Source organism: Pogona vitticeps, chromosome 1 (genome assembly GCF_051106095.1).
Source record: "Pogona vitticeps strain Pit_001003342236 chromosome 1, PviZW2.1, whole genome shotgun sequence".
In the NCBI taxonomy this organism is placed as follows: Eukaryota; Metazoa; Chordata; class Lepidosauria; order Squamata; family Agamidae; genus Pogona; species Pogona vitticeps.
The window spans coordinates 191,575,248-191,602,391 of NC_135783.1; the positions used below are offsets into that span (position 1 = coordinate 191,575,248).

The following is a 27,144-nucleotide window of genomic DNA, read 5'->3' on the forward strand; positions in this document are numbered from 1 at the left end:
CAGTGAGATACAGTAGGGCCCTGGGGCTAGTCCGGGCTGGAGAGAGGCCTGAATGGTCCACCTGCTCCTGATTCCCAGGTTCATGCCCCTACCTTAGACCCCCCCTTGCAGATTATGGTGAATTAACAAAGTTATGGCCCAAGTTGAAACCCACACTCTGAGTCTCCCCTCTTTATTTATTAGTTGCCGGGGGTGAGGGTGGGAGATTGCACATACTGAATGTGTTGTGAAGTTTTGAATTTCTGGCCAAATTCCTTTTTGCTATGCAAAAAGGTACAGAGATTCACAGAGGATAATAGCAATACGTTCCCCAGGTCAACCATCCTTTTCTCATTAACTGGCGCTTAAAGTCTCAATAACTCACCCTGATAAAAGTGTTCCATTACTTAACACTTGTGAATAGATCAACAGCAAACAACTCTGCTTCCAACAATAAAAGGAAAGCTCCCCTAAAAATGACCTTCAACCCCAACCCTTGAGAGTTTCTGGAGCAACAAGGAAGCATTACTTCTACTGCAAAAACAGAATGGAAGGGGGCATTTATCTCACTTTGTGCTACCAGTGAGGGCATGATTGGGAGCTCAGCCTGGTTTGGCATAGTGTTTGCACAGGCATTCTGCAGGCACCACTTTCCCTCCTTCGCCTCCCTCTGGGTGATCACTTGCTCACTAGAAGGAGCACACTTCCCTCTTCTTCCTCCTCCTCCTCCCAGGCAATCTTCCACTCAGATGAGGAGGCGGGGCAGAGAAGCTCACGCTGCTGCCAGTGAGTGGGCAGTTGCCCAGAGGAGGTGAGGGAGTGTCTGGCACCAACAGAATATCTGTGCAGGCACTGGACCAAAACACTGAACCATGGTTCGTGCCCATCTCTAGTTAGCACATGACTCACATTACTAGTTTTTTTAACAAGTAACATTTCAAACTCAAGGACTGACTCTCTGAAATGCATTGCATAGGATGTGAATAGAGTGGTACCCTATCGTGAAATCCTGTAGCGAATTTGACTTCCCTTAGGACAATGAAATGCCAGTGGCTGTAGCTGTATATTAGAGAATGTGTAAGGATGCTGGAAAAAGCAGATTTCTGTTTGTGAACAAATATGAATGTGGCCTAAACTTTTCTGAACTGACCTGTTTTAAACCAACCCTAATCACCCCACATCTCGTGTCTCTCAAGTTCTGATGTAATTAATATATCAAAACATATGTGAAAATTTGCATTTAAAGGAAAATGCCACATATCCAATTTTGTAATACCCTGTAAGGAGGCAAATGGTGTAACTTGTAGTGGCAAATTGCATCCAATTCCAAGAAAATGCATGATCATGCTGAGCCTGAGAAACAGCAAAACGTGTTAAGTGTTTTAAAATATTGATTTTAAAAATGCTCTCTTGATCCAGTTTTTTTAGGTTTAGTCCATCACTTGGGTCTTGGCAATGATGGGTCATATTGAAGGACTTGCTTTATACAGTATTGGGTTTTAGGAACTTTGAGGGACTGGAGCATTCTATTTTCAGTCTCTCTGGAACTCTTTAAAAAAATGCCCATCCTGTCCATTCTACTTTGGCAGTAAAGTAGTCCCATTCAGAACAGTTTACCTCCTCTTAACATGTCCCAAAGAAAGTATCTATGGGCTGTTTTTAATCATTTGGGGGAGGCTGAGGGTCAATCAAAATGACTTTGAAAGTGAGTTGTAGCTCACCTCTGCTATATAAAATACAGGACTCAACTGCTGGTGGGTTTTGATGGTGAACAGTAGCTGTTTGAATTTGGCCCAGGAATTAAAAAGCAACTAGTGAAATACTCCAAACTTGGTTGCATAGGTTCACCTTTTCCAGGGTTCCTTAGCAGTTATGCAGTCAGGCTAGGTTGCAACAGTTGATTCTTGGAAATCAAACAAGCATGGATGATTTTGACAAGACCTCTCTACATCTCCTACTTTCTAGAAGAGGGCATAGGTGACCAAGTAGAAATGTTTGCTGAATCCTTGTCTGAAAGTTTCTTTTTGTCGAACGGTTGTAGAGCGTTGGTCAAGGACCAAAGTTCAGCTGCACCTTTTCAGCAGAGCAGCTCCTATTGCATGGAAGGAGCATCTGCATTTTGTTTCGATTTAATTTCATTCTGTTAGCTACATTCACGTGATGACAGCATCCAGGTACTGTCTGCTCCTAGTTATGTAGGAAGAAAAAAGAAAAATGGAGACTTCATGCAAATTTCATGTGTCATTGATGACCCCATACTCTGGACAATCTCATCCAGCAGCTTAATAGTATACACGGATGTTAAATAAGATTGAGGATGATGCTGGCCTACTGAGAAATCCTATGCACTTGTTCCTAGGAGGGACAGACTGAATTGTCTCTTGTCTGTTCTGAAAGCAAAATTATCAAAACAACATAACATGCTTGGGAGAACGTATGGAATAAAAAAATAGTTTAAGTTGATTAAACAGATCTCAATTCAAGTACAGTGGGGTCTTGACTTGAGAACTTAGTCCGTATTGGAAGGCAGTTCTCAGGTCGAAAAGTTCTTAAGTCGAATCTGCATTTCCCATAGGAATGCATTGAAAACCATTCAATCCGTATCTGCTCTTTTCGTCCATAGAAACTAATGGGAAGCTGCTATTCCGCCTTCTGCCACTAGAGGGGGATATTTTTTCTTTTTTCCTTTTAACCTAAGATGACTTAGCTTTAAAAAAAAGGAAAAAAAGAGTTCGTAACTCGAATCTAAGTTCGTAAGTCGAGTCCATATATTCCTATGAGAGCGGTTCATAAGTCGAAACGTTCGTATGTCGAGCCGTTCATAAGTCGAGACCCCACTGTAGCATATTTATACCTCCAGTGACTTGTCACAAGCAGAAATGCAGCTTGTCTTGAGAATGTGCACATTTGCAAAGCTTAAACATTTCAGCAAAATGAAATGTACAGATAAGTATGTGCACATTTAAAACAATGAATGTAAAAATGGATTCAGCAGAAAAAAATGCACAAGCACCTTTTTTGGAAAAATATACAAATTTGATGGATATATGTACATAATTATGCATGTTGGACAGTGTCATCGAAGCAACCAATATGAATTTGACACAACTCCGGGAGGCAGTGGAAGATAGGAGGGCCTGGCGTTCTCTGGTCCATGGGGTCACGAAGAGTTGGACACAACTGAACGACTGAATGACTAAACGACGATGCATGTTGCAAAGTGTGTCTTTGTATTTCAGTGCATATAACACAGCAGAGTAAAATAGCTTGCAACAAATGGCAGGAAAATGCTGACAGTACTTAAAGAAATGCAATAAAAACAATGAAATAAAAATATTTACACAGCTATTGGAAATGTCTGGGCGTATGGAAGACCACAGATTTAATTCCTAATATCCACAGGTAGAGCTGGGGAAAATCCTAGATGGAAATAGAAAAGCGTTTTGTCAGAGTAAACGTTCGCAGCAAAAGAATAAATTCTGCATCTCCAGAGATTCACTGCGTGGCAAAACATACATTGGTTTGGAGAGTTTCACATGGGCGAAAATTAGAGAAATAAAATACACAAAAATTGTGTACATTTTAAAATGTGATCATCTAAACATGTTCAAGATTGGAAAATATGCACACTGTGTGGGGAAAAATCTGTAAAAATGTTCCTGTTATCAAAATGCACACAGAATAATCACATCAAGCCTTTGGAAAATGTATACAAATTACCATCCAGGGAGGGGGTGGGTGGGGAAGGCTTAGAGCCTGATTCAAATAAAGGACAGAATACAAGAAGGTTTTGGAGAAATGGGACTAAGGGCCATACATTTTATAGGAACATTTGCTCCTATAAAAGTATTTTGTTTGCTACTGATCATTTTGGTATTTTCTCTTCCATCTGTACAACGTAATGCCTGTCTTCGTAAACAACAATGAAAAAACCCATGCCTTGACAAGTTTTTTTGTTCCTCCTGAACACGTGGAGTAAAATCCTCTTGTGAAAGTTACACTTGCAAAAGGGAAATAAGGTTACCTGCAGAGGCAGATTGTTGCTAATCAAAGAGTTTCCACTTCACTTCCTCTTTGCTTAAACGTGAACTCACTGAACAGGAGTCAGGTGGCTTTGTGCATGACTTGGAATAAATGTGGAGACTCTTCAATTGTGGGCAATCGAATTCAAGCAAGAGCCACATAGGTTGACTTACCGTGCACCAGCAAATGGCTACGTTAACTAGTGGAAATTTGCCACAGAGGTTACTGCTAACTGCACTATGCTGGCAGGCATAAGTAATAGAATCTGGCTACTGAGTCTAACTCAGCATAAGGCAGCTTCCCGTGTTCCTGACAAAATCATCTTGCGGTCTTGGTTAGTCAGCAAAGGAAGAATCTCTCCTGCTGATCTCCAAATGGTTTTATACTTGTCATGCAGTTCCATGGCAAGGCCAAAAGCGAAACATATATGGACAAGAAGTATGTTTTTTGCAGAAAACCTCAGCACAACAACTTTTCCCAAACAGGAAGATGGAAAACTATCAAACACTGTTTAAAAGTATGGACATTTTCAGTAAAGGTCACAAATGGTGATTACTTGCTCATTTCATTCTTACAGAGAATTGGAAGATTCCTACATACACATGCTTCCTGGACAGATTTCTACAATCTCAGGCCAGCCATGGTCCATGCATGTTCATCTGGAAGTAGAGCCCATAATATTCAACGAGAGTCTTTACCTTTTGGTAAAAATGCATAGGATATCAGGTTTAGTTTATATACGTAGATTCTGCCCTTGAACAATCTGGTTGAATATATTTTCGGCAAGAAACAATTTTTTTGTAAGTTCCAGATTATAAAAATAACAGTGTTTAAATGAAGAACAGCCAGTGATAAATTTTCATATAGAACCCAAAATACTTTTTGTTTTAATTCTGAGCAGCAGTTGAAATTATATTTGACAAGCTGTAAAGAACTACAATAAATTTTCCAGCAGTCTTTTACTGAAACTTTTATGGATCACTTAAAAATATTTTTCACGTACGGATTTAATCCGTCACAGTGTAAAAAGGTCTTAAAGCATTGGAAAGAAGACTATAGGGAAAGAAAATGGAAAAATGAAGACAGTACATAAAGGATCTTTCCTTTTCATAAGTCTGTTTTTCATTCTATATTTGAAATAACCTGGCAAATCATTATAAAACCTGGCAGTTTTATAATACTGTTATACTGGGCTACAATTCCACTGGTGACTTCACCAAAAAACAGTGTGGAAACAGAAATATTTATAGTGTGGTTACTTAGCACACAGTTCCAAACCTTCAAATATAGTTGGGCTTTTGAACCCAGTCCCTATTTTTTTGAAAGTACTTTCTGCCTGGTGATGTTTTTACATTCTTTCTCCTGTAGCAATTCCTTTGTCCGTCCCACTATTGTCACTAAGAACATAGCTTCCTTTGAATGTGATCAACCACCCTTCTCACAGCTGTCAGAAGCAAAGGTGGGGGAATTGCACCATATGCAGAACATTTGTGTTTTTTCCTGATGACTATCAAAATCATCTCCTTTCTAGTAAAACACGGAGCAGCAACTAGCTGAATTTGGGTCATCAATGTACGTATTATAAATACATATTATATTAAACATGTTATTACAGCCGATTCTGGAGAGACAAAAAAAAGTCATCTTAAAATCTTTCCAAAAAGATTCCAAAAACTGCATTGCAACAATATTAGGCATAATCTTCCTCCTCCCCACTCTCCTATCCTGTGTTAGAAAGGAAAACAGAGGAGGAGAAAGTAACCAGCAAGAAACTCAACATCACGTGGGAAGTGTGTGATGTTGATTGGCACGAACTTTCATGCACTGCCTTCCACTTCTTCAGATACATAGATTATAGTCTCTATAGACCCATGGTTCCCAACCTTCACCACTAGTTGTGGTGGCCAGGATTTTTGGGAGCTGCAGTCCACTAACATCTGAGGAACCAAGGCTGGGAAGCACTGCTGTAGACAGGTGTTTATGGGATGGATGGATGGATGGATGGATGGATGGATGGATGGATGGATGGATGGATGGATGGATGGATGGATGGATGGATGGATGGATCCATAGAATGTATGGAAGTGCATGGAGTATGGCATATTGATCAATCAATGGCCATTATGGGTTGTTGACATAAGCATAGGGATGGCATTCATAAATGGTGGTTGTTAGGGGATCATTCAGTGGTTAATGTAGAGTGACAAGTACACAGATAAAATTAAGCTACCCGAGGTTGGCAGAAGTCTGGATTTAGGTCAAGCACAATGGAAGAGTATGGCCCACAGACATATGCACATTGTTTCTAGTATGATGGCAGAACAGAATGATATAAGATACAGCAATAGGGTGGTAATACGTACAAGTATTCATGGATAACACATATAACGAGTCAAGAAGCCCCTGTCTTTATTTAAGCCAAGAGAACTAGAATTTAATCTCTTCATGTATTCTTACTTACCTAGTTCCCTTTGAATTCCGAAGTTCTTTTGTTTAAGTTTAGCTACGTTACGGTCACAGAGGGTCCTGAAAGGCAGAAGTGCTTTCCCGTTGATTGTGGAGTGCTGCTGTTGCTAATGTCAGTTTTGTGTTAATTTCTCCTTTTGTGTACAGACGGTCCCTTCTGTCCCATGTAAAATGCTGTGGGGTACTCCTGGAAAAAGATGGCATATATCACACTGAAAGGTGAGGAGGTATAGGTATCCCTGCTGCCTTCTCCTTTCACTTTTCTGGTGGTTGCCATGGGGCAGTGTCAGAGGTGTCTGTTGCCATCTCCCGCAGTGGGAAAGCTTCACTAAAGCCTTGCAATTCGGCAGTGTCATTCATTCATTCGTTCGTTCGTTCGTTCATTCATTATGAATGAATGAATTCACACAACAAAAAGTGTCAGTAAGACATGTAAATAAGAACATAGCCAGTAAGGGAGAAATCAAGGTCTTGCCAAAATGCTAGACATAATAACCTGAGAATGCATCTCTGCCAAACTTGTCAAAATACCAATTGCCTACAGAATAGAGTTAGAAGCAGATATGATTCCAACATTCTAAGTGGAAACAGACTTGAACTGATAATGAAATAAATGTAAAGTGTAGTGTGGCATTGCTGATGAAAGACAGCATATATCACCTTGTGGAAAGAGCAACGAACGATATGAGACCAGCACAATATTGGGGGTTCACACCCTTGTTCACCCCCAATGTGATGTATGCCATATTTTGTCAACAATGGCTCACTGCATTTTATGTTGGAAAACAGGCCAAACTCTACATTAGAGACTAAGTGGACACAAAACAGGCATCAGAAATAAAAATATCCAGAAACCAGCCTGCAAATACTTCAGGCACTTCGTGGACACTCTTTCTCTGACCTCCAAGTGGCAGTTGTTGAACATAGAAACTCCAAGGACAGATTCTAGAGGGAAGCCACCGAAGAGGTGTGCCTCCAGAAGTTCAGAACACTCTCCCTAGGCCTTAATAGAAGCAAAGGTTACCTGTGTCATTATATACAGTATACTAAACCAATCTTCTGGCCCTTTGTCACTCAAGTCAGATCTTGATCATCATCATTATGATGGGATTGGTCACCTCCTATGACAAATCTTGACAGCATCTTAAAAAGCAGAGACATCACCTTGCCAACAAAAGTCTGAATAGTCAAAGCTATGGTTTTTCCTGTTGTGATGTATGGAAGTGAGAGCTGGACCATAAAGAAAGCAGACCGCCGAAGAATGGATGCCTTTGAATTGTGGTGCTGGAGGAGGCTCTTGAGAACCCCCTGGACTGCAAGGAGAACAAACCTATCCATTTTGAAAGAAATCAACCCTGAGTGCTCACTTGAAGGACAGATCCTGAAGCTGAGGCTCCAGTACTTTGGCCATCTCATGAGAAGAAAAGACTCCTTGGAAAAAACCTTGATGTTAGGAAAGTGTGACGGCAAGAGGAGAAGGGGACGACCGAGGACGAGATGGCTGGACAGTGTCTGCGAAGCTACTAACATGAATTTGACACAACTCTGGGAGGCAGTGGAAGATAGGAGGGCCTGGCATGCTCTGGTCCATGGGGTCACGAAGAGTCGGACACGACTAAATGACAACGACAATAGTCTATTACATATCTTTTCCATTCAGAACCAGCACTGTATTGTTGTCCTACCTTGACACACCCTCCCTGCTTACAGTTTTAAACTTCCCACCACCACCCCAAAACAGCCACTCCATTCATCTGAAAAAGTATGCTCAGACACACGAAAGCTTATGAAAATAAAAACTAGTTAGTCCTCAAGGTACTATATGCTTCTAGTTTCTCTTTTGCTACAACAGGCAATCACAGCTATTACTGTAGATGGATAGATTACCTTTCCCCACAAGTTTGGGTGCAATGATTCTTACTTCCTAGAAATAGACACAAGATATACTTCATCTGTATGATCCAAAAATACTGGAAAGAAGTGCTGGCAACTGAGCATGACGCTACCCCCCACCCCCAGGAACGACAAATGAATTTTCTAGAAAAGCCCTGATCCATTTTCATGGCAACTGAGTTTTATTGGCTGAAAGCCTGTTGCTTTTTGTAATAAACAGCACTAGAGTAGGCCCACTAAATCAGTGGGGGATTGGGTGAGCCGACTCCTTTGCAAGTTCCATTGGTTCAATGGGTGCCCTTTAGCTGTGATGTAAAATGCTAAAGTAACAGCTCAATCCCCCCCCACTGTTATACCGAGTTCTCCATTAAAAAAAAAACCCATGATGTACGTTTTAGCATACACATGAGGTACATGCATGTGCAGAGCACTGTGTCGGAAGAGCAAGATGTTCTGCTCCTCTGCTAGAGCTCCATTCGTTCTGGGTGGATGTGGAACCAATTCTGCCCCAGCTGCTATTTAAAAACATTCCTGCTACCAGATAGAAACAATATTTAAAAAACAAGCAAAAGCACTGGGCTTGCTGAAAAAGCTGGCACCCTCTGGTCACCCCTCACTGATGCCCCCCACCAGCCTGCCCAGTCGTCCCCCTTGCCTGCCCCCTCAGCTCACCCACCTCCAAGCACCTGCCCCTATGCCCTCCCACCCTCGCCCCTTGCCCCTTTCCTTCTCATCCTCCCCCCCTTCCTTTCCATTGTCCCCACATTATATAAAGTAATAGCCTTTGTTGCAACATCTTGAGTATCACTTTGCTTGCAAGGAGAAACGAGATCTACTCTAGTTGTAGAGTAGATCTACTTCAGGGCAGGGGTGAAAGTGGGGTGGAAGAGAAAACTAATGAGTTGGGTTATTCCAGCATCTACTCCATCATTCCTTTCTACTCTTTTTGCCTGGCAGCTTTAGGACTTTCCTCTCCAAAACAAGTGGGCTGCTTAGTCAAACACTGGCTTCACACAGTAAGCTGCATGAGAGGAGGCCCACTGAATTAGTGGGCACTGGGTGAGTTACCTCCTCCACAAGTTCCATTGATTAAATGGACCCATTCTAATTGTAGCTTCCTATGCTAACGTAAGTTGCAACTATAGTAGGTTCACTTGAATCAATGGAACTTATGATGGAGTTGACTCACTGATTCCCCACTGATTCAATGGACCTACTCTAATTCTGACTTACTACACTAAGCCACAGGATTTCAGCTGCTGTGTGCCAAACTGCCTTTGAATACAGTGTGGTTTTGAAGTTCAGTAAAATACTGGAGACTTACGTACAGAAGCTGTATGTGTGGGTGCATTGCTCTTTAAAGCCTTCTTTGTCTGAGTATGTGTTTTACTATAACACACGGTTTCTATTCACTGGCAGCAGAATGCTAACTCAAATAGTGGTTATTTTTAAAAAGAAAGAAAGGCTATAGTTTTGCGCGAGTATTCATGAAACAGTAAATGAACTTGTGTGGAAATACTAGAGCTAGGGAAAATAGCAAAGTGTTTATGAAGTCAACATTCAATAGCCTAATATGTGTTTTTAATTTGTATTGAGAAAGGAATGGAATGAAAGTGCAAAGCGGGGACTCAGCTGTTTTCAGGACTCAGGGTGCAAGAACCCTCTCATTTAGCAGAGTCAAGGTAAGCTGATGCTAACCATGAGCACGAAGAGTCAACAGACAATTTGCCGTTGACTTCAGCAGGATGTTGATTTGCACTCCTATCCAAAAAAATCTTTTAAAATTATGTCTGCTTTGCTTCATTTGACTCTTAAAACTTTAGTTCGCTGAAGATAAATGTCACTTCTGTAATGATTCCCCCAAATGGACATCTTCCAGAGGGATATGAAATACCTTTCCACCAGAGCTTGGCAATGTTACCTTTTGACTTGCAGTCCCCAGAACGCTCCAGTCAGCATGTCTGGTGGTTTCTGGTAGTTTTAGTCCCCAAAGGTATGTTGTCCATACTGTATTTTGCTTTCCTCATCTGTCGGGCTCCATCTCCCCATACCCAATATTTACAATGGAATTTGGGGATTCCAGGATATGTCCCAACGAACAGATCTTGTTCATGGAGCGTGACAGCATAGCACAAGAATCAATATATGACTCACCCCTGCCACCACCCCCAGCATATGCAGCATCTCCTTGTAGCTTTGGATTGTATAGAGGAGGATCAGCCCTAGCAAGCTGATGATCTTTTGGGGAAGCCTATCTGTTTTGAGGAATCTTCTCCTTGAAGTCAAGGAAGATGTTATGAAACTACCCAAATACTGTGTGTGTGTTGCTTTTGGTGTCTACACTAAACCTCTTTTAGTGTTTTTACATGACACCACGCAGTGTGCGAAGTAGGAATAGATGAAAGTGCTTTGGAGCAGATGTGGACTGATGCATTTTCTCGAATGTGGGTATAGGTAAACATACAGCTTTTCTTCTAACACAGTGTTGTTTATGTAGTCATAATCACATCTCTAGCAGTAATTCCCCCCGTTCCTTAATATTGATCACCTGATCTGTTTAAGTGGTAGTGCTTACGGACTTTCTACAAATAGGAAAGTGTGAAGGCAAGAGGAGAAGGGGACGACAAAATATGAGATGGTTGGACAGTGTCATCGAAGCAACCAGCATGAATTTGACACAACTCTGGGAGGCAGTGGAGGATAGGAGGGCCTGGCATGCTCTGGTCCATGGGGTCAAGAAGAGTCGGACATGACTAAATAACTAAACAACAACAACAAATAAAGCATGTGCCACGAACCCCCCTCAGGATCTGTCTGTGCACTCAAAGTCACCAAACTTGGGTTCCCACATGTTTTTAGACTTCAGTGTCCAGTAGCTGCAGCCAACATATTCAGTAGCCAAGTATTCTGGGAGCTGTAGTTAAATTACATCTGAGATTCCACATTCAGAAAACATTCCTGTAGTCTAGACTTAAAGAATGACTCAGGGTTTAGTCAGCATCTGTGAAAGTTGAAAGCTATGTGGCACTGCAGCACTCAGTTGCCAATTGCAAATGGCTTTGGTTTTCTAGATCAGTGGTTGTCAAATTGAGGTCTGCAGATGTTCTTGGACTGCAGTTCCCAGAAGCCTTCACCACTTGCTGTGCTGGTCAGGATTCCTGGGAGTTCTAGTTCAAGAACATTTGGGGACCCAAGTTTGAGAACTGCTCTGCTAGATGATTAGCTTTCGAATTAAGTTTCCCAAACAAAAACAAATAATTATTTGTTCAAAGAGGAACATCAGACTTCCATATATATTTATGTAGTGGTGCAGTTTGGAATAAGCAGTGGTTCAGCCATTTTAGCTTGAAAAATCCTGTCCACTTTTCAGATGTAGGTTAGTTGCTTTCCTAAAAAAAATATTTAGGAGTTGTACCCAGAGGGTTCTGTTGCAACTCAGTGAATAGCAGAGGACAGCTAATCAACCAATATGAATGGTATTTAACAGGTCAGATAAAATTATGTCATAAATCAGGGAATTCATTTCCAATTGTTTTCCTCTTTTCTACAAGGCAAAGAAAACTGCAGATAAATAACTACCTCCAACTGTTAGTCCTAATTACCATTCCATAAATGGAATTTTATAGAAGTGTTTGCTCTACCAAAATTCCATTGATTCCGTGGGTCTGTTCTGGTTCAGCCTAACAATTGAATTTAGCCCAATGGACTCCATTGGCTCTGGATATGTCCCTTCACAGGTTCACTAAATAGAACATTGATCTCATCTCCAACAGACCCTATGAAATAAAGTCACAACTAACAAAAATCTCATTAATATAAATGGTTTTAGTCAAAATAGGGCAAACATTGTATCATTTTTTTCTCAATAATGAGAATTATTAATAATAACCAATAAATTAATCAATAATTATTAATAAATAATGATTAAACAATTCTTTCATTGTACTCTATAAAGGCCAGAATGCTCCAACATGCTAAGCAAAATTCTTCCAACAAATAAAATGGATGATGTAATTTTCTTTAATTTAAAAGCACTGTCTGATTTCCTTTCCTTTTCTTTGGCTAAAACACTTCTAATAAATCTGCCTGTTAACAGTGCAACCATATTGTTGTGCCAAAATAAACAAATATCCCCCAGATTAGAATTCCCTGATGCATATGCATTATTAACCCTGAAGCCCCCAAAGATTTCATTACGTATCTGTAGTATTTTTTTTGTTGCAAACAGCATTTCATTCACTGTGATCTTGCTGTGAGATGTTTATTTATTTATTTCATTTAAAATATTTTACCCCGCCTTTCTCCTTTAAAAAAGGAGCCAAGGTGGCTTACCTCATTAAAAGACAGCATTTGAAGCGAACAGCAGTGAGCATACCAATACAAAAAGGATCAAAAAAACACCACACCCCAAAACATGGGCTTAAGTGTACACTTGAAATGGAACAGAATATGACAAAACATCTGTGTTGTTAATTCTGTGCATAATTAATGCATAATTGACTTGCATAATTAACCTGAGTAGTTCAGAATACCTAAGAACTAATGTATACGTGCCTGTTCTCAGAAAGGCCTGTTCTGGCCACAGTGACACCTGCCTTACGTTTGGATTACACTAACGACCACATATGTCCCTTATATTTCAAGAGCGCCCTGCTGGCTGATCCTTCCACTGTGGAGGCCCCAGTGAATGTCTTTTGACACAAAGAAGACGACCACAGGCCAGTGACTTGTGAAGTTCAGATCTATTCCCCCCCCCCCAAAAAAATTAACTAAACAGTAACTACTTTAAGAAATAGGCAGGTGAAGAATTGTGATTTGTTTGTGACTGTGGTGATATCTAGCTACTTTTGAGAATCTTGGGTCTATACGTGTGCATTTCAAAAACTGAGTTTCCACATCTTGCTTTAAATCAAGGTCCTGGCGGGAAGTGAAAATGTCAGCCCTGAGCCATACCTGGCACTGATCCGGACCTGCTGCTGGCATTCACTGGGCACTGTGTTAACTAATGCAAGAGGGTTACCTCTGGAGAACCTTTAGCCAAGGATGTCCTTGAACCAGTGTGATCCCTAGGGTACAGCTTGAGCAGGGCTGCCCAATGGTCAGAAAAGGCTATGTATATGCTGGTGGCTTTGAAAAGAGTATGTTTTCTTTTCAACGAGGACCCATTAAACCAGTTCTGAATATATATATCTACTGCTTTGGAGGCTTCTCTTTAGCTAGAGCTGAGCAGCCTAAGACAATGGAGCCTACTGAACATGGCAGATGAGGGAGAAGAAACCTGGAGGCCAGCATTAGCTAATACATTTTTTTTTTTTTTGCAGACAGACTCGGAGCAGGACAATATGTGCAGTGATCACATGAAATGTCAGTATCATGTATGCTATAAGGGTCCAAGTTATAACTTGCTGTTGGGTCATTTTCCAGAGAAGGCACAAAGCAGTGGTTCTCAGAGGTAGCTGGACCTCACCTCCCTGCTTGCCCCAACAGGGCATAGCTTAGGCATCCTTCAGTCTTGAGAGACTGGGGGCAGTGATGGGGAACCTTTTTGAGCCCTAGTGCCCAAAGTGCAGCACAAAAGCAACTTATTTATTTCAAAGTGCCAATACTGCAATTAAAACCTGAATGCTGAGGTTTTAGCTTAGAAAAAACAACTGCTCCTGCACTGCAAGGGTTAAATGCTTGTGCCCCCCCCCATGGGTGGTATTAACAAAGAAATACTTAATGGTCCTCCAGTCCCCCATTGAGCTAGACTGGTAATGGTCGCCATTGCACCCCTCTGCTGCACCAGCAGAGGGGAGTGCCAAAATCCAGGATCAGAGGACAAGTATTTCTCAATGGCAACTTATGGCTCGTGTGCGTGCAGAGGGGGCTCTGTGTGCCAGCTGTGGTACACGTGCCATAGGTTCACCATCACTGGACTATGGTAACATGCTTTGTATGGAGGACTTGGAACAGCGTCTAGTGTGGCTGAGGAGGCCAATTTGAGAGTGACCATCCCTTCCACACTGAAGACAAATCCAATCTGTCCCCTGTCCAGCTCCCTGATTTGGCTGCTTTCAGGACTGCCTCTTTGCGTTGGCCTGCTGGACAAGGGTCTCTTCAAATTGGGAGAGGCCGTGATGCACCGCCTGCCTCCAGGCTGAACGCTCAGACGTCAAGGTTTCCCATCTGTTGAGGTCCATTCCTAAAGCCTTCAAATCCCGCTTGCAGATCTCCTTGTATCGCAGCTATGGTCTCCCTCTGGGGTGATTTCCCTGCACTAATACTCCATACAGGAGATCTTTTGGAATCCGACCACCAGCCATTCTCATGACATGCCCAAGCCAACATAGACGTTGCTGTTTCAGTAATGTATACGTGCTAAAAATTCCAGCTCATTCTAGGACTACTCTATTTGGAACTTTCAATAATTATTAATAAATAATGATTAAACAATTCTTTCATTGTACTCTATAAAGGCCAGAATGCTCCAACATGCAAAGCAAAATTCTTCCAGGTGATACCAAAAATGCGTCGGAGACAATGCATATGGAACATGTTCAGCTTCCTCTCATGCTGTGCACAAAGGATCCAGGACTCATTGCAGTACAGGAGTGTGCTCAGGACACAGGCTCTATAGACCAGGATCTTGGTATATGCCGTCAGCTTCTTATTAAGCCATACTCTCTTTGTGAGTCTAGAGAATATGGTACGTAGCTGCTTTCCCAATGCGTTTATCCAGCTCGACATCTAGGGAGAAAGTGTCAGAGATCGTTGAGCCAAGGTACACAAATTTATGAACAACCTCCAGTTCTTGCATGGAGATAGTAATAGAGGGAGGTGAGTCCACGCCCTGGCCCATGACTTGTGTTTTCTTCAGGCTGATTGTTAGTCCAAAGTCTTGGCTGGCCTTGCTAAAATGATTCATGAGTTGTTGGAGGTCTTCAGCAGAGTGGGCAACAATGGCTGCATCATCTGCGAAGAGGAAGCCCCGCATGCATTTCGGTTGGACTTTGGTCTTCGCTCTCAATCTAGAGAGATTAAAGAGCTTTCCATCTGATCTTGTCCGGAGATAGACACCTTCTGTTGCAGTTCCAAAGGCATGCTTCAGCATGACAGCAAAGAAGATCCCAAACAGAGTTGGTGCGAGGACACAGCCCTGTTTCACTCCGCTTTGGATGTCAAAGGAATCTGATGTTGAGCCATCAAAAACTACAGTGCCCTTTATTCCCTCATGGAAGGACCTGATGATGTTAAGGAGACGAGGTGGACATCCAATCTTGGGAAGTATTTTAAAAAGGCCGTCCCTGCTAACCAAGTCAAATGCTTTTGTGAGGTCTATGAAGGCCACAAAGAGTGGCTGTTGTTGTTCCCTGCATTTCTCCTGCAGCTGTCGGAGTGAGAATACCATGTCAGTGGTGGATCTATTAGCTCGAAATCCACACTGTGATTCTGGATAGACTCTGTCTGCAAGCACTTGGAGCCTCTTCAGCACAACACGGGCAAGCAGCTTCCCTACAACGCTGAGAAGAGAGATGCCACGGTAGTTACTGCAATGTGTCGCCTTTGTTCTTATACAGTTTGACGATGTTTGCATCCTTCCTGTCCTACTTGGTTAAAGATTCAGAGGCTACTGTCTGACTGCTCCTGAAGACTCAAGTTTGGGAACCACTGGCACGGGGTTAAGGTGCCTCCTCCAGGCACAGAAGCCCACGAGACGCAGCTGCCTGAAGGCACCGTGGTAGCTTTTCTGTCACCAAGTAGACCAGGGTAACCTTAGAGCCGGGGAGGGAGGTTCTTCCATGGCCCTCTCCACATGTGGCTGAACTCCAGTGTCCATTAGCCCTAGTCAGCCTGGCAGAGACCAGATGGGACTACATAGCTCATCAACATCTGGAGGGCCAAAGTTTCCCCTTGCCTCCCCGAGCTGAGCAACCCACAGGAAAGGGAAATGGTTAAATTCCCAAGCAGGCATTAACAGAGAAGGGAGAAACCTCCTCCCAGAAGCTTGGAAGGGGGGGGGGGGTCCGAGGTTCCCTTCCTCTGGCCCGTGACTATATATGAAAAGAGTGCTGTATAGCATCTTGTCCTCTTCACAGCTTCCAGGCGAGTGAGTGGGAGAATCATCTCCCCTCGCCAACCCTCATCTGCTCCCAAGGTACTCTGCATCTGGGAAAAAAAACACCAAGAACCCCGTGTTTTTTTTAAAATTGAACTACAACAGAGAAGGAAAAAGAAAGAAACAAGCGAGGAGGGGCGGGAAGGAAAACCTCTTCTAAAAAAAAGCCTTGTGCCCTCCCCCCCGGAAAAAAAAAAGAGGAAAGAAGAAGGAAAAGTTTGAAGGGAGAGGGAAGCCCGTCCTGATTCGAGTGCTTACTCTCAATCACGCTCCGGCTTGCCAGAGACTGGATGGTCCGGAGCCGGCAGGAGTTGGAAGGGGGCAGGAAAAGAAGGGGAGGCCGCCGCCCTATTTAAAGCCGCATCACTTGTGGGGCGAGGTGGGGCGGAGGGTGGGGGGGAAACAACAAGGCTTCGCCGGCTGGGAAGGAAAACGCTCGCCCGCGGGAAAGAGAAAGCAAAAGAGAGCGAGCCGCCGGGGGAGCCTCGACCTTGCCTTTTCCCGCCTGGTCCAGAACGAGCGCTGGAAAGGAGACGAGCTGCTTTCATGGGGTCCGAATAGAGCCCCTCTCTTCTTTTTTTGGGTTTTTTCCCCCTTTCCCACACTTTTGTTGCGCCTTTTTCTTGTCCGGGAGGAGCCCCCCCTTCCATGTCTAGCATCTAGACGCGATGGCCAGTTGGAGCCCGAGCAGAGCCCTTCTCGTCCTGCTTGCTCTCTTTGGGCATTTGGGAACCCTACGGACGCAAGAGGAGGACGAGTTCGAGGGGGGTGAGTCCCTTGTGGTGGTGGCTTTAACCTTTTTTTTTTTTTTTTGAGGGGGGCTCCCCCAATTGGGCAGCCCCCCCCCCCACGACGCGGGTCCCTGGCAGAGTTCGGCGTCAAAGCGGGCCCGAGGAGGGCAGGATGCTGCGCCCGCGCCTCAGAGAGGGGGGTCGGGGAGCGAGTGTGTGTGTGTGTGTGTGAGTGAGTGAGTGAGTGAGTGAGAGAGAGAGAGAGAGGTGCCATGGACGGGAAGGGGGGCGAGGAGTCTGGACAAGAGGCGGAAAGAGAGCGGGTTTAGAAAGCTGGAGGTTTTGTTTTTGTTTTGCATTGTTGTGAAGACAGAGGCAGAAAAGAACCATGAAATGGTGGGAAAACGTATGCGTGTGTGTGTGTGTGTGTGTGTGTGTGTGTGTGTGAGATCCATATGGAGCCATTGGGAGTAAACGTTGCTGCCAGCCGACATCTCTGCGCGCAGTGGAAAGTTCTTGAGAACCGTTATTGTTACTCTGCTTATTGTTAGCAGCAGATCTAGTGGTCGAGATGAAATGCTGTGTCTGGAGAAGCGCCTGAACATCCTGAGCTAAAAAAGAAAAAGGAAGAGCGAGCGAGCGAGCGAGCGAGCGAGCGAGAGAGAGAGAGAGAGAGAGAGAAAGAGAGAAGTAAACACAAGCTCTTGGAAGGGTGGAGTCCTTCTGTCCTGCTTGAACTCCATCTGTTTTACTCAACTCCTTGCTGGAGGGGATCCGCAGAGCATTTTCTTCTCTTCTCTCTTTGCCCCCCCCCCGTCTCCTCCTCCCACCCCCTTTGCATCTTTCTCCAAGTGACCCTTTCCTCTTGTCAACCCCAGTGACTTCTCTTGACAGAATCCAGACTTGTCGCCTGCGCTCCCGCTCTTGTGACTTTATCTGAACATTGGCATTTTGCTGCCTGGTGTGTTTTGAGGACAGGAAGCCGGGAGGCTTGGTACTTTGTCTTCGTGGCATGACAAAGGATTCCAGTTCGCCTACGTATAATATTTCCAATTCATATTAGTTCGAGTGTAACTTTCTGGATGGTTTCTTACAGGGGGAGTGTAGCTAACACCCAGCGGGATCCAGCTGTATTAATTTGTTCCGGCTAGACTCGGGAGGCATCAGCGAGGGGCTTTCCTTACAACCATCTGTATTGGATAAAAATGATGTATAGATTTGGTGCCATTTCTGGCACATCTGTGCAGTATTTCATTAAATCCAGATGACCACGAGGAATACCTGATCCAGAGAATAAGATGTGTTTAAGACTATCATCTGGAAATTACTGGACGGGACAATTAGAATTACTTTGGTATATATTCCCTTTTCTACAGCCTGCAGCCAAGTGCTGGGTATGTGGCCAGCTGTGAACCGAGTCAAAGTCCTTCTGCAAAAGGAAGAAAATGATTTTTTTCTACTTTAATACATTTTACAAGCAGATCCATACAGGGGGCGCTTTTATGTAATCTGCAGCAGTAAACTCAAAACCAGTGTGCGAATTGCACCAGGGCACAATTTAGGAAGGGTGGCTTTGAAATGGGGAGACAAGGCCACGGTGGAAACACCTGGCACAATCCTGTACAATGATGCGGTTTTACATGAAATGTCACCGAGTTCCCAGTGGGACTTTAGAGAGCGATCTTCGGGGGTCCTTCCTCCACTGTATTCCCACTGTATTCGGTGGTGTTTATTACAGTTAAGGACGGATGGGATTACTGCCACAACATCAGTTTTGTTAAAAAAACAAAATAGAACCTAGAGTGTATGCTCTTTTTTTGCTGTAAATTTGAAATCACACCTCAAATGAGATGTTTGAAGAAGCTGGGTTCGTACATGCCATTTGTCTGCTTTTATTATGAAAAACCCTGGGGGAAAGCCAGTGGTGTTGCATTGTGCAACATGTTTTCTAATGTATTTTACACAGAGAGAAGTTTCTGACTAAACAAGGGAGGATAACTTGGCAGGCCAGGATGTAAACTATTTTATGGTGTGATTGTAGCCAGATACTGCTCCCTTTCCCCCAAGAGTTTGTTCTTGCATTTAAAATGAGCTGGATTCAAGAGGTGGCTACGGACAGCGGAAACTTTGTTTTCGGTGAAAGCACCAGCGTCTTCTTGGTAAGGGATTAGCTAGTTACATGATACAGTCGTTCAGAAAGTACGTGCTTCATAAATCCTAAGAATATTTTTAGTTTATGGGATAATTCCCAGGCCAAGCTGCAGATCTGGGACATGGCTTGGACACTGCTGATTCCCAGGCTCCCTCCTGCTTGCCACGGCGTCTGTTCAATGTGTGGTAATCCTAGAGGCAGAACCAGCTCATTGCAGGAGAATGCTCTCATTGGAAAAATCCTTAGGTTTCTTCTTTGCTGAGTTGTTCCCTAGACTTCAGAGGGAACTCCTCTTTTCTGGGGTTTCAAAACTCTCAGGGAGGGCTGTCTTAACTTCCACAAGTGGAAATGTGAAGGTCCTCTGGATCAGCTGCTTTTAAGGGGTTGGACTTTGGTGTGCCACCCTCTCACATAATTAAGCACCATGTGAGGAAGCACTTTCCTTTATCGTGAATCCCCCGCCATTCAGCTTTGCTGGGTGACTCCAGGGTCCAAGAGTATGAGAGGGGGAGACAACAGGACACAAACACAACCACAGAGCAGTAGCCAGTACCATATCTTGTCTTCTGGTGTTGGCTGCTGCCACTCTGGATATTGTTTCGTAGTTGAGTTGTCTCAACTACTATTGTCTCCCGCTCTCATCTTTGCACGGTGCTCAATGATGGGAGATGTGGTGATGTTTACCAAGATGGACAGCTTTAAAAGTGCCCTGGACAGTTTCATGGTGAATAAAGCGAGCAATGGTGAGTCATTGCGGAAATCCCATAAACATCTGGTTGGCTGGGGCAGGCAGTTGTTGGAGTTGATCCAGCATGGCTCTTTGTATGTTCTTGAGCATTCCATTCTGTTCACCACCCTCCTAGTCGTCTGTGTTGTGGGTATGGGTGAATGTTATTGGCACTTCCTCCTTACAAAGCTAAAAGTGGGCTTGCTATCCCACTTATTTTCATTTTGACCTAACTGCATCAGTTCCTTTTCTACCCTCCCACATTGGGCATTGCTTACCAGCTGCTCAGATTCCCTGCCCCATCTCTCCCTTGAACGTCCTGGGCACATTCAGAATTTACCCATATTTATTTTAGTAATCCGAAGCCAGAACTCTGATGGTTGTTGACCCTTAAAGACAAATGTTGGCATTTTATGGATTGTGAGGGCAAAGGATGATGCTAAGCACTTGCCACACAAATATTGCTCTGTGGAAAGGTGCTTATAAATCTGAAAGGGCCATGAGGCCAACTGTACCCAATGGATCGTAGGTGATGCGCCCTGCTATAAATTGCCTATGGATAATGATTTAGGAAATAACAACATGGTTACTGTAGCATCTAGTTAACTAAAGGCTTAGCATAACCTAAGTGAACATCTGTAGCCATCCAGATGATTTCTGTCAGTAATCTCCATCAGGTCTAGCTCGCATTTAGCCAATGGTAAGGAATTATGGGATTTAGAGTTTATAAACACCTGGTGTATAGGAGAGTTCATAGGAGGGGAAGGTATTCTCTTGAAATCTCTTGATCAGGTATAACAATCAATACCTGTACTTTTAATCACTGGGATTAACTGGGAACCTAAATGTTTTTATGCAAAGTGGGCGATGTATAGTAGGTACAGGTAAGAGTACTTTATTAAAAACAACAGCATATTTTGTCAAGAAGCTTACAAACAGAGGGGCGAACACGTAGAAGTCCTTTATTTGCATTATTCCCGCATATCAAACAAGTGTGGGGCTTACTGGTCATACCCACCCTTCTTTCAGCTCACACCTGAGGCTATCAAAGCCGTGCTGGGAGTGGTTCTCCTCACCCTCCTGCCACAGTGCCTCAGGTTCACTTCACCCGGGGGTCTGGTCCTGTGCCTTCCTGAGCCTTTGAGGGTTGGGCCCAAGAGTTGGTGATGGCAGCTACTTGCTGCCGAAGGCATGCTGTCTGTGTCCTCTACCTCCAGCGGCATCTTTGTGCCTGGGTAAGCTGTCGCTGATTCTTCAGGAGCTCAGAGGCTGGGAATAGTTAGGTTGGCTTGCTGGGCATAGATATGGGCCATCCTATTGTCCCGCAGATCAGAGTTAGGGTTGGCAGGCCTGGGTTATCTGCCTAGTCGCCCTTTTCAGACTTGCTCTCTAAACCCCTGGCCAATTCTGCCTTTCCCAGATCCCCCCCTTTATGCCCCTGGCCTCTCATTCTTCACACCCACCCTAGCATTGCTTATCTCCAGTGGCTCAATCCCGTGACAGGGCTTCTCTTGTCTCCTGTTCCTTCGTTCCAGGGCACCCGTTGGTGGTAGACCATGGGGGCCCTGCAAAAAGCCATCTGGACTTCCATGTCTCCTTCCAGTCCATCTGGTGTTACCAGTAGCCAATACCTCAGTAAGGAGGTGTGTATCAGTCCATGGTGAGAGGAGCTGGAGACATCCTGGCTACCATATAACATAAAAGATACTGCAGCTTTTATGATATTTATAGTCATGGTCATGTTATTTGATAGCTTTCAGGGCAAAACAGTCCATTTCTAAACTGTGACCTGTGTAAGTCAGTCAAGTATCCAGTAGTGAACTTTGACAGCGTTCATCAGATCCTTTCACTGTGAGCTTGGCATAGGATTGAATGCAGCTGAATCAGGCCATGTTGCAAAGTTGGATTAACTAAGTACAGTCTGGGGATCCCATTTCAATTGGGGACCTTTCTCATAGCATAATTATCTAGAAACTCTACACCATGGAACAAAAACAGAAATTGAACTAAAAAAATCTGGCAAACTATCGAAGTATATCATGACTTCACTTAATGATTTCCAGACCCAACAAAGAGAAGGAGCAACAGTTGGAAAAATATGCTATTCCTCCATGCTCAAGAACAGGTCTTCGGAACAGTCTTATTCCCATGGAATATCATGATATCATATGACTAGGAATGCATTTCAAAATTTGCATGAAACTAGTCTTGTGCTACCCTTTAGGGGAAAAAAATAGGCAGGGTTAATGAATCCTTGAATGATCAATGTGAGAGGCTCCATGCATCTTTCTGAACACTGGCACAAAGAGAGATCTCTTCTACAAGATCAGATTATTTGCCCAGCTTGTTCAGTACTGTCTACTCTGATGGCAGCGGCTTTCCCATCATCTGCTAACAGATTGTGTTTTGTTTGGGAATGCTAGTGGCTGATCCCATGACTTTCTAAATATAGGGGAAACTTCTGTTACAATGTGATGTTGGGTCCGTGGTAGCTATGACAGTGCCTAGGCAGAGGTGCTATCCACAAAGCTGGTGCGTTGTGCAGTTAGTTGCACCAGGGGTGCACAACCAGTTTGTACAATGCAATTTCTTGTTGCTAGGTATGACAGGATTATAGTACCTCCTATCCCAGGTCTGTACACAAAATAAGGCATTACCTTCATAATGCTCCAGCTAGCATGGGCGGTGGCCATGCTGATTTTGACATTTATATACTTTTGTGTATTATGATTAGAGATGGGCATGGATCAGAAAAATGGTGATTCGTTTTGATTTGTCAAGTTCAACAAATCACAAACTATGATTTTTTTTCAATAAATTGATTTGTCAATTCATTTTGTACTTTGACACCCCATATAATGGTCCCTCAAGCACCCAGAGATACCATATTCACAGGAAAGCTTCCCCTGACTCTCCTCTACATGCTCTGCAAGATTGGTGATTTTTGGGTTTTGAATGCCCAGTCTATACACCCACAAGGAGGTCCCGACTAGGAAAGTCCTCTCCGAGGCATCCAGAGACACAAAAATTGCAGAGAAGCTTCTGCTGTATCTGCTCTACAGTCCCTCCAGGTTTGGTGAAGATTGGGTTTCGGACATCCAGGTTATACCCCCATCTGGAAATTGTCCTTTAGCAGCTGGCTTGGGGAAACCTAAACTTCATCAAACTTGAAGGGATTATAGAGGAGAGTCAAGGACATAGCTTAATGTTAGGGTTTAAACTATGTGGACCTTGCATCTCATAATATATGATATATTGTTCACCAGTCATTCTGTGTGGGAGGAGAACTTGGTGGTGTGAGTAATGCATATTACTCTGAGATATATTCTCAATCTAAAAGGCTGGAAGTTGTTCTATTTTTGTTGATAATTACTCTACAACTTAAAATGTTTCTTTATTCACTATTTTCCACAGAGGTGGTATTTAAAAAAAAAGTGTTAAGATCCATGAGTGGAACTCATTTTTCTGGATTTTATGCTTCTTCTCTTATCCTCAAATGTTACATATAATCCTAAAATACAGTTCTGAAGAAATTAAACATTTTCCTTATTTGTAACTTTTCAGTGACCCAACAAAGTCATCAATCAATCTACAACTGAGTACTTCAAGGCCTTTGACCAGATTTGAAGCTCATAATTTTAATATCTCTTGTGGAGTGTGTCATCCAGTGCCTAACTGTAGGAAACATCATATCACGATGGTGTGAAACAATGGCATAATTAAACAGCCATTTAACAGAATTTAGGTAGAGAGTGATTAAAAGGCAAGGCACAATTTCAAAGAGTGGTTAAAATGCTTGGCAAAATCCTGAGTATTACCTGTGTCTTCAGAATAACTCGTAACTTGTCTCTAAACCTCAGTCTGAAGGAGTTAAGAGAACCCCTGAAGTTTGTCTTAAAAATTCCTCGATAAACAGGTGAGTTGCTGAAATCACCTTAATCATGGACGCTAAATTTTGGTGCATTTCTTGTTTTAACACAAGGATCTTGAGTTATTCTGTCTACTTGATAGATTTGGGTGTCAAACCACCCAGATTCATTCACATTATTTAGAGGCCCATACAAATGCTCCGTGCCCATCAAGAAAAGCATGAGAGGAAGAAATTGTACAAATTAACTTTATGAATATCTTTATATTTAGACCTGTGCCTGAAAAACCTGGTTCCCACAAAGCTGTGTTCATTTGATACATGCCCATGTTTCCCAGTCCTTGAATGAGGAGCCTCTAGTAAGCAGTTGTGTGGACCACTTCTCAGACTCATGGCAAGGTTCATTACTAGAGATGGGGATATTAGTATTCGTATACGAATATCCCCGCACAGGTGGAAACAACGATGCTCCACTCATGAGTTCGCCGCTGCCGCCGGCTCTGCGGCAGCTTCCTATCGCGCTGTTCTCCGCAATGGATTAGCCACTCTCCGACCTAGCAGAGAGGCTTGTCATCCCGCCTCCTGCCAGGACTGGGTGATCAATTGACGTGATAGGAAGGCTCCGTGGAGCCGGCGGCAGCAGCAAAATTGTGAGTGGACATTCCAGCCCTATGGGTCCGGTCCCCCGTTATTTCCACCTGTGGGGGGATATTTGTATTCATATACAAATACGAATACCCTCAACTCTAATTATTACCCAACTAACAAGTACCCAGTCAATGCTAGCAACTCATTGGAATAAATAGGTAAATGGGGATACTGAGGAAATACCGGAGGGAAGCTTCTTCATGCTGATTTCATGCAGTTCTACTATGGCTGAATATAGTCTTGTGTCTGGCTAGGCAAGCCAGCTAAAATAAACACAATGGACCACACAATAAATGTCTTGAGTAGAAGTGGGAGGCAACCTGGAGGTGAAAGTCATTTAACCATCATCTTTAAAGAAATAAACCTACATTATATGGGGAAAACGCAACCCTGCAATATTCCTCAGAGTACAATAAGCTATAATCAGATGCCAGAAGAACTAAGGAAGGACATGCCAGCAGAATATGCCAGAAAACCCTATAAAACAAATCCAGTAAAAGAGGCTTAGTGTGTTAAGCAAACCGATCATGGCCCATGCAGGGAGAAAAACTAGCCTGTGTAGCCATGGGCAAACTGTGCAAGTTCAGGGAGCCACTAGATGAAGGGTACAGTAAACCACTTCAGAGTATCATCAACCTGGAAAATGTCAAAAAGGGTCACCATGAGTCGGAATCATGTTGGCAGTATATATGACAGCAGGAGTGGTGAAATATGCCAGTTTTGCTTTCTCTTGCATTTGATCTTTTTAAGGCTAAAGTTGTGAATTTTGTAAATTCAAAAACAAGCTACAATGAATTTTTCTCCATTTCTCTGTTTGTATAAGCCAAATTCAGTAAATATAGCTTGTTTACTACATGGAGTGCACTGTGCTATGTCTGCCTGCCTTTTTAGAGATGAGGAGTTTTCCCGGGGGGGGGGGGAATCATAAGCCCATTTCAGCACTAGTTTGGTCCAACAGGCAGGGACTACCAACACTTAAAACTACGTTGTTAAACCCATGCCTATTTTTTTTTTTCAAACTCTGGGTCTGGATCTATCCGATTCTGCATATGGTTTTTAAAAACCTTATGTTCTTTTCCATCCTAAATAAAAAGAAATTTGTGAGTTTTGGTAAATTCTTATCAAAAACCAAACTGAAACAAAATTCTTACTCATTTCCAACACTAAGGAATGAGTAAATATAGCAGACTGAATCCCTGGATCAAGGGGTTTTCACACAGCATTTGGAATTTTTATATTTTTGGACCATTGTTTCACCAAATCCCCCTGTCTGTATAGCTGTTGGTCATGCTAGTGGGGGGGGGGGGGTTGCTGGGAGATGTCATCCAAAAAAGTATTGTTTTCAATCACTGATCATGTTGTCTACAACAGTGGTCCCCAAGCGTGGGCCTTCAGATGTTCTTGGACTTCAACTCCCAGAAATCCTGCCCAGCAGAGGTGGCAGTGAAGGCTTCTGGGAGATGTAGTCCAAGAACATCTGGAGGCCCAAGGTTGGAGACCACTGACCTACAACATCAGTCTAGCTGAGACTCTTGAGTTCTGTCAAACCCTTGTCTCCTTGCTTGTGTCGGCACTTATGTCTCCATCACAGTAAATTGTGTCCTTGGCACAGCCCTGCTTCCTCTTCCTTATTGGCATCTTGGATCTGTCTTGTGTGCCCTTGACTATATTTTTACTCTTGACTTTTCTCCCCATCTTTGAACACAGGAGGGTGTCTTACACCAGTTCTTTTGCTTTGGTTTGCCAAGGATTGACTTTGGGAACCTCTGAATGCCATGTGTGCATGCTCTGCCATTGAGCAGACCTATAGCCTATGCTATGAGCACAAGGCCCTTGTAGGCAGCATTCCAATACATTCCTAGATTTGCTCGGTGGTTTTATGCAAGCACACATGAGTAACTTAAAATGTGATAAACATAAATCAGACAATTTGAATGAAATTAAAGCATATTAAAAACAGAACAAAACAAGGCAGAACAGGAAACAGAAGACAGTTTGCCCTGTTTCTTTAAGCACATTTTTCAGGTGGAACGTTATAATTTCCCAGGAAGCAATAAATCACATATTTGTGTCAAATTATAAATGATTTACTATGCAAGATATAAATACAAGACTGTGTTAGAAGACAAAGATGTTTGCATACATTAGGGAAAAAAACCCATCCAAGGCACCTTTTACAACTTCAGTTACATGACTCACAACTTCATCTATTCCTATGTAGACTTTAAATTCCTGGAGCAAGAGTACATAATAACCCCCCCCCCCCCCCAAATTCTTTAATATCATCAATAGTCCAACCTGGATTCCCCTGAATTTACTATAGGCATCTCCCTGCGTATTAATTTATTTAGGGTATGATAACAACGAGCACCCAGTGAAGAGTTGTTGCAGAGAAATCTGAGCCCCATGACCCACTCAAAAATCTGAATGCAAAAATCTGAATGCAGGAACATGTTTAAGAAGCCCCCTTAGAGGTACAAACTGAATGCAAATAAAGATAAACTCCATCTGGGAGAGAAAGCTACCTGCACAGCTTTCAGGAGAAGCGGGTGGGATGGT

The 27,144-nt window shown here is 43.2% G+C and overlaps 1 protein-coding gene across 1 annotated transcript in view; it reads left to right on the plus strand.

The window, feature by feature from the left end:
• The first annotated feature begins 9,894 nt into the window (after positions 1 to 9,894).
• COL5A2 (collagen type V alpha 2 chain) overlaps positions 9,895 to 27,144 on the plus strand; it is a 201,602-nt gene continuing 184,352 nt past the window's right edge. The window contains exon 1 of the mRNA XM_020802855.3: positions 9,895 to 17,227. Within this exon, the coding sequence (XP_020658514.2) occupies positions 17,128 to 17,227 (100 nt within the window). The 5' untranslated portion in view covers positions 9,895 to 17,127. The remainder of the gene's footprint in view (positions 17,228 to 27,144) is intronic.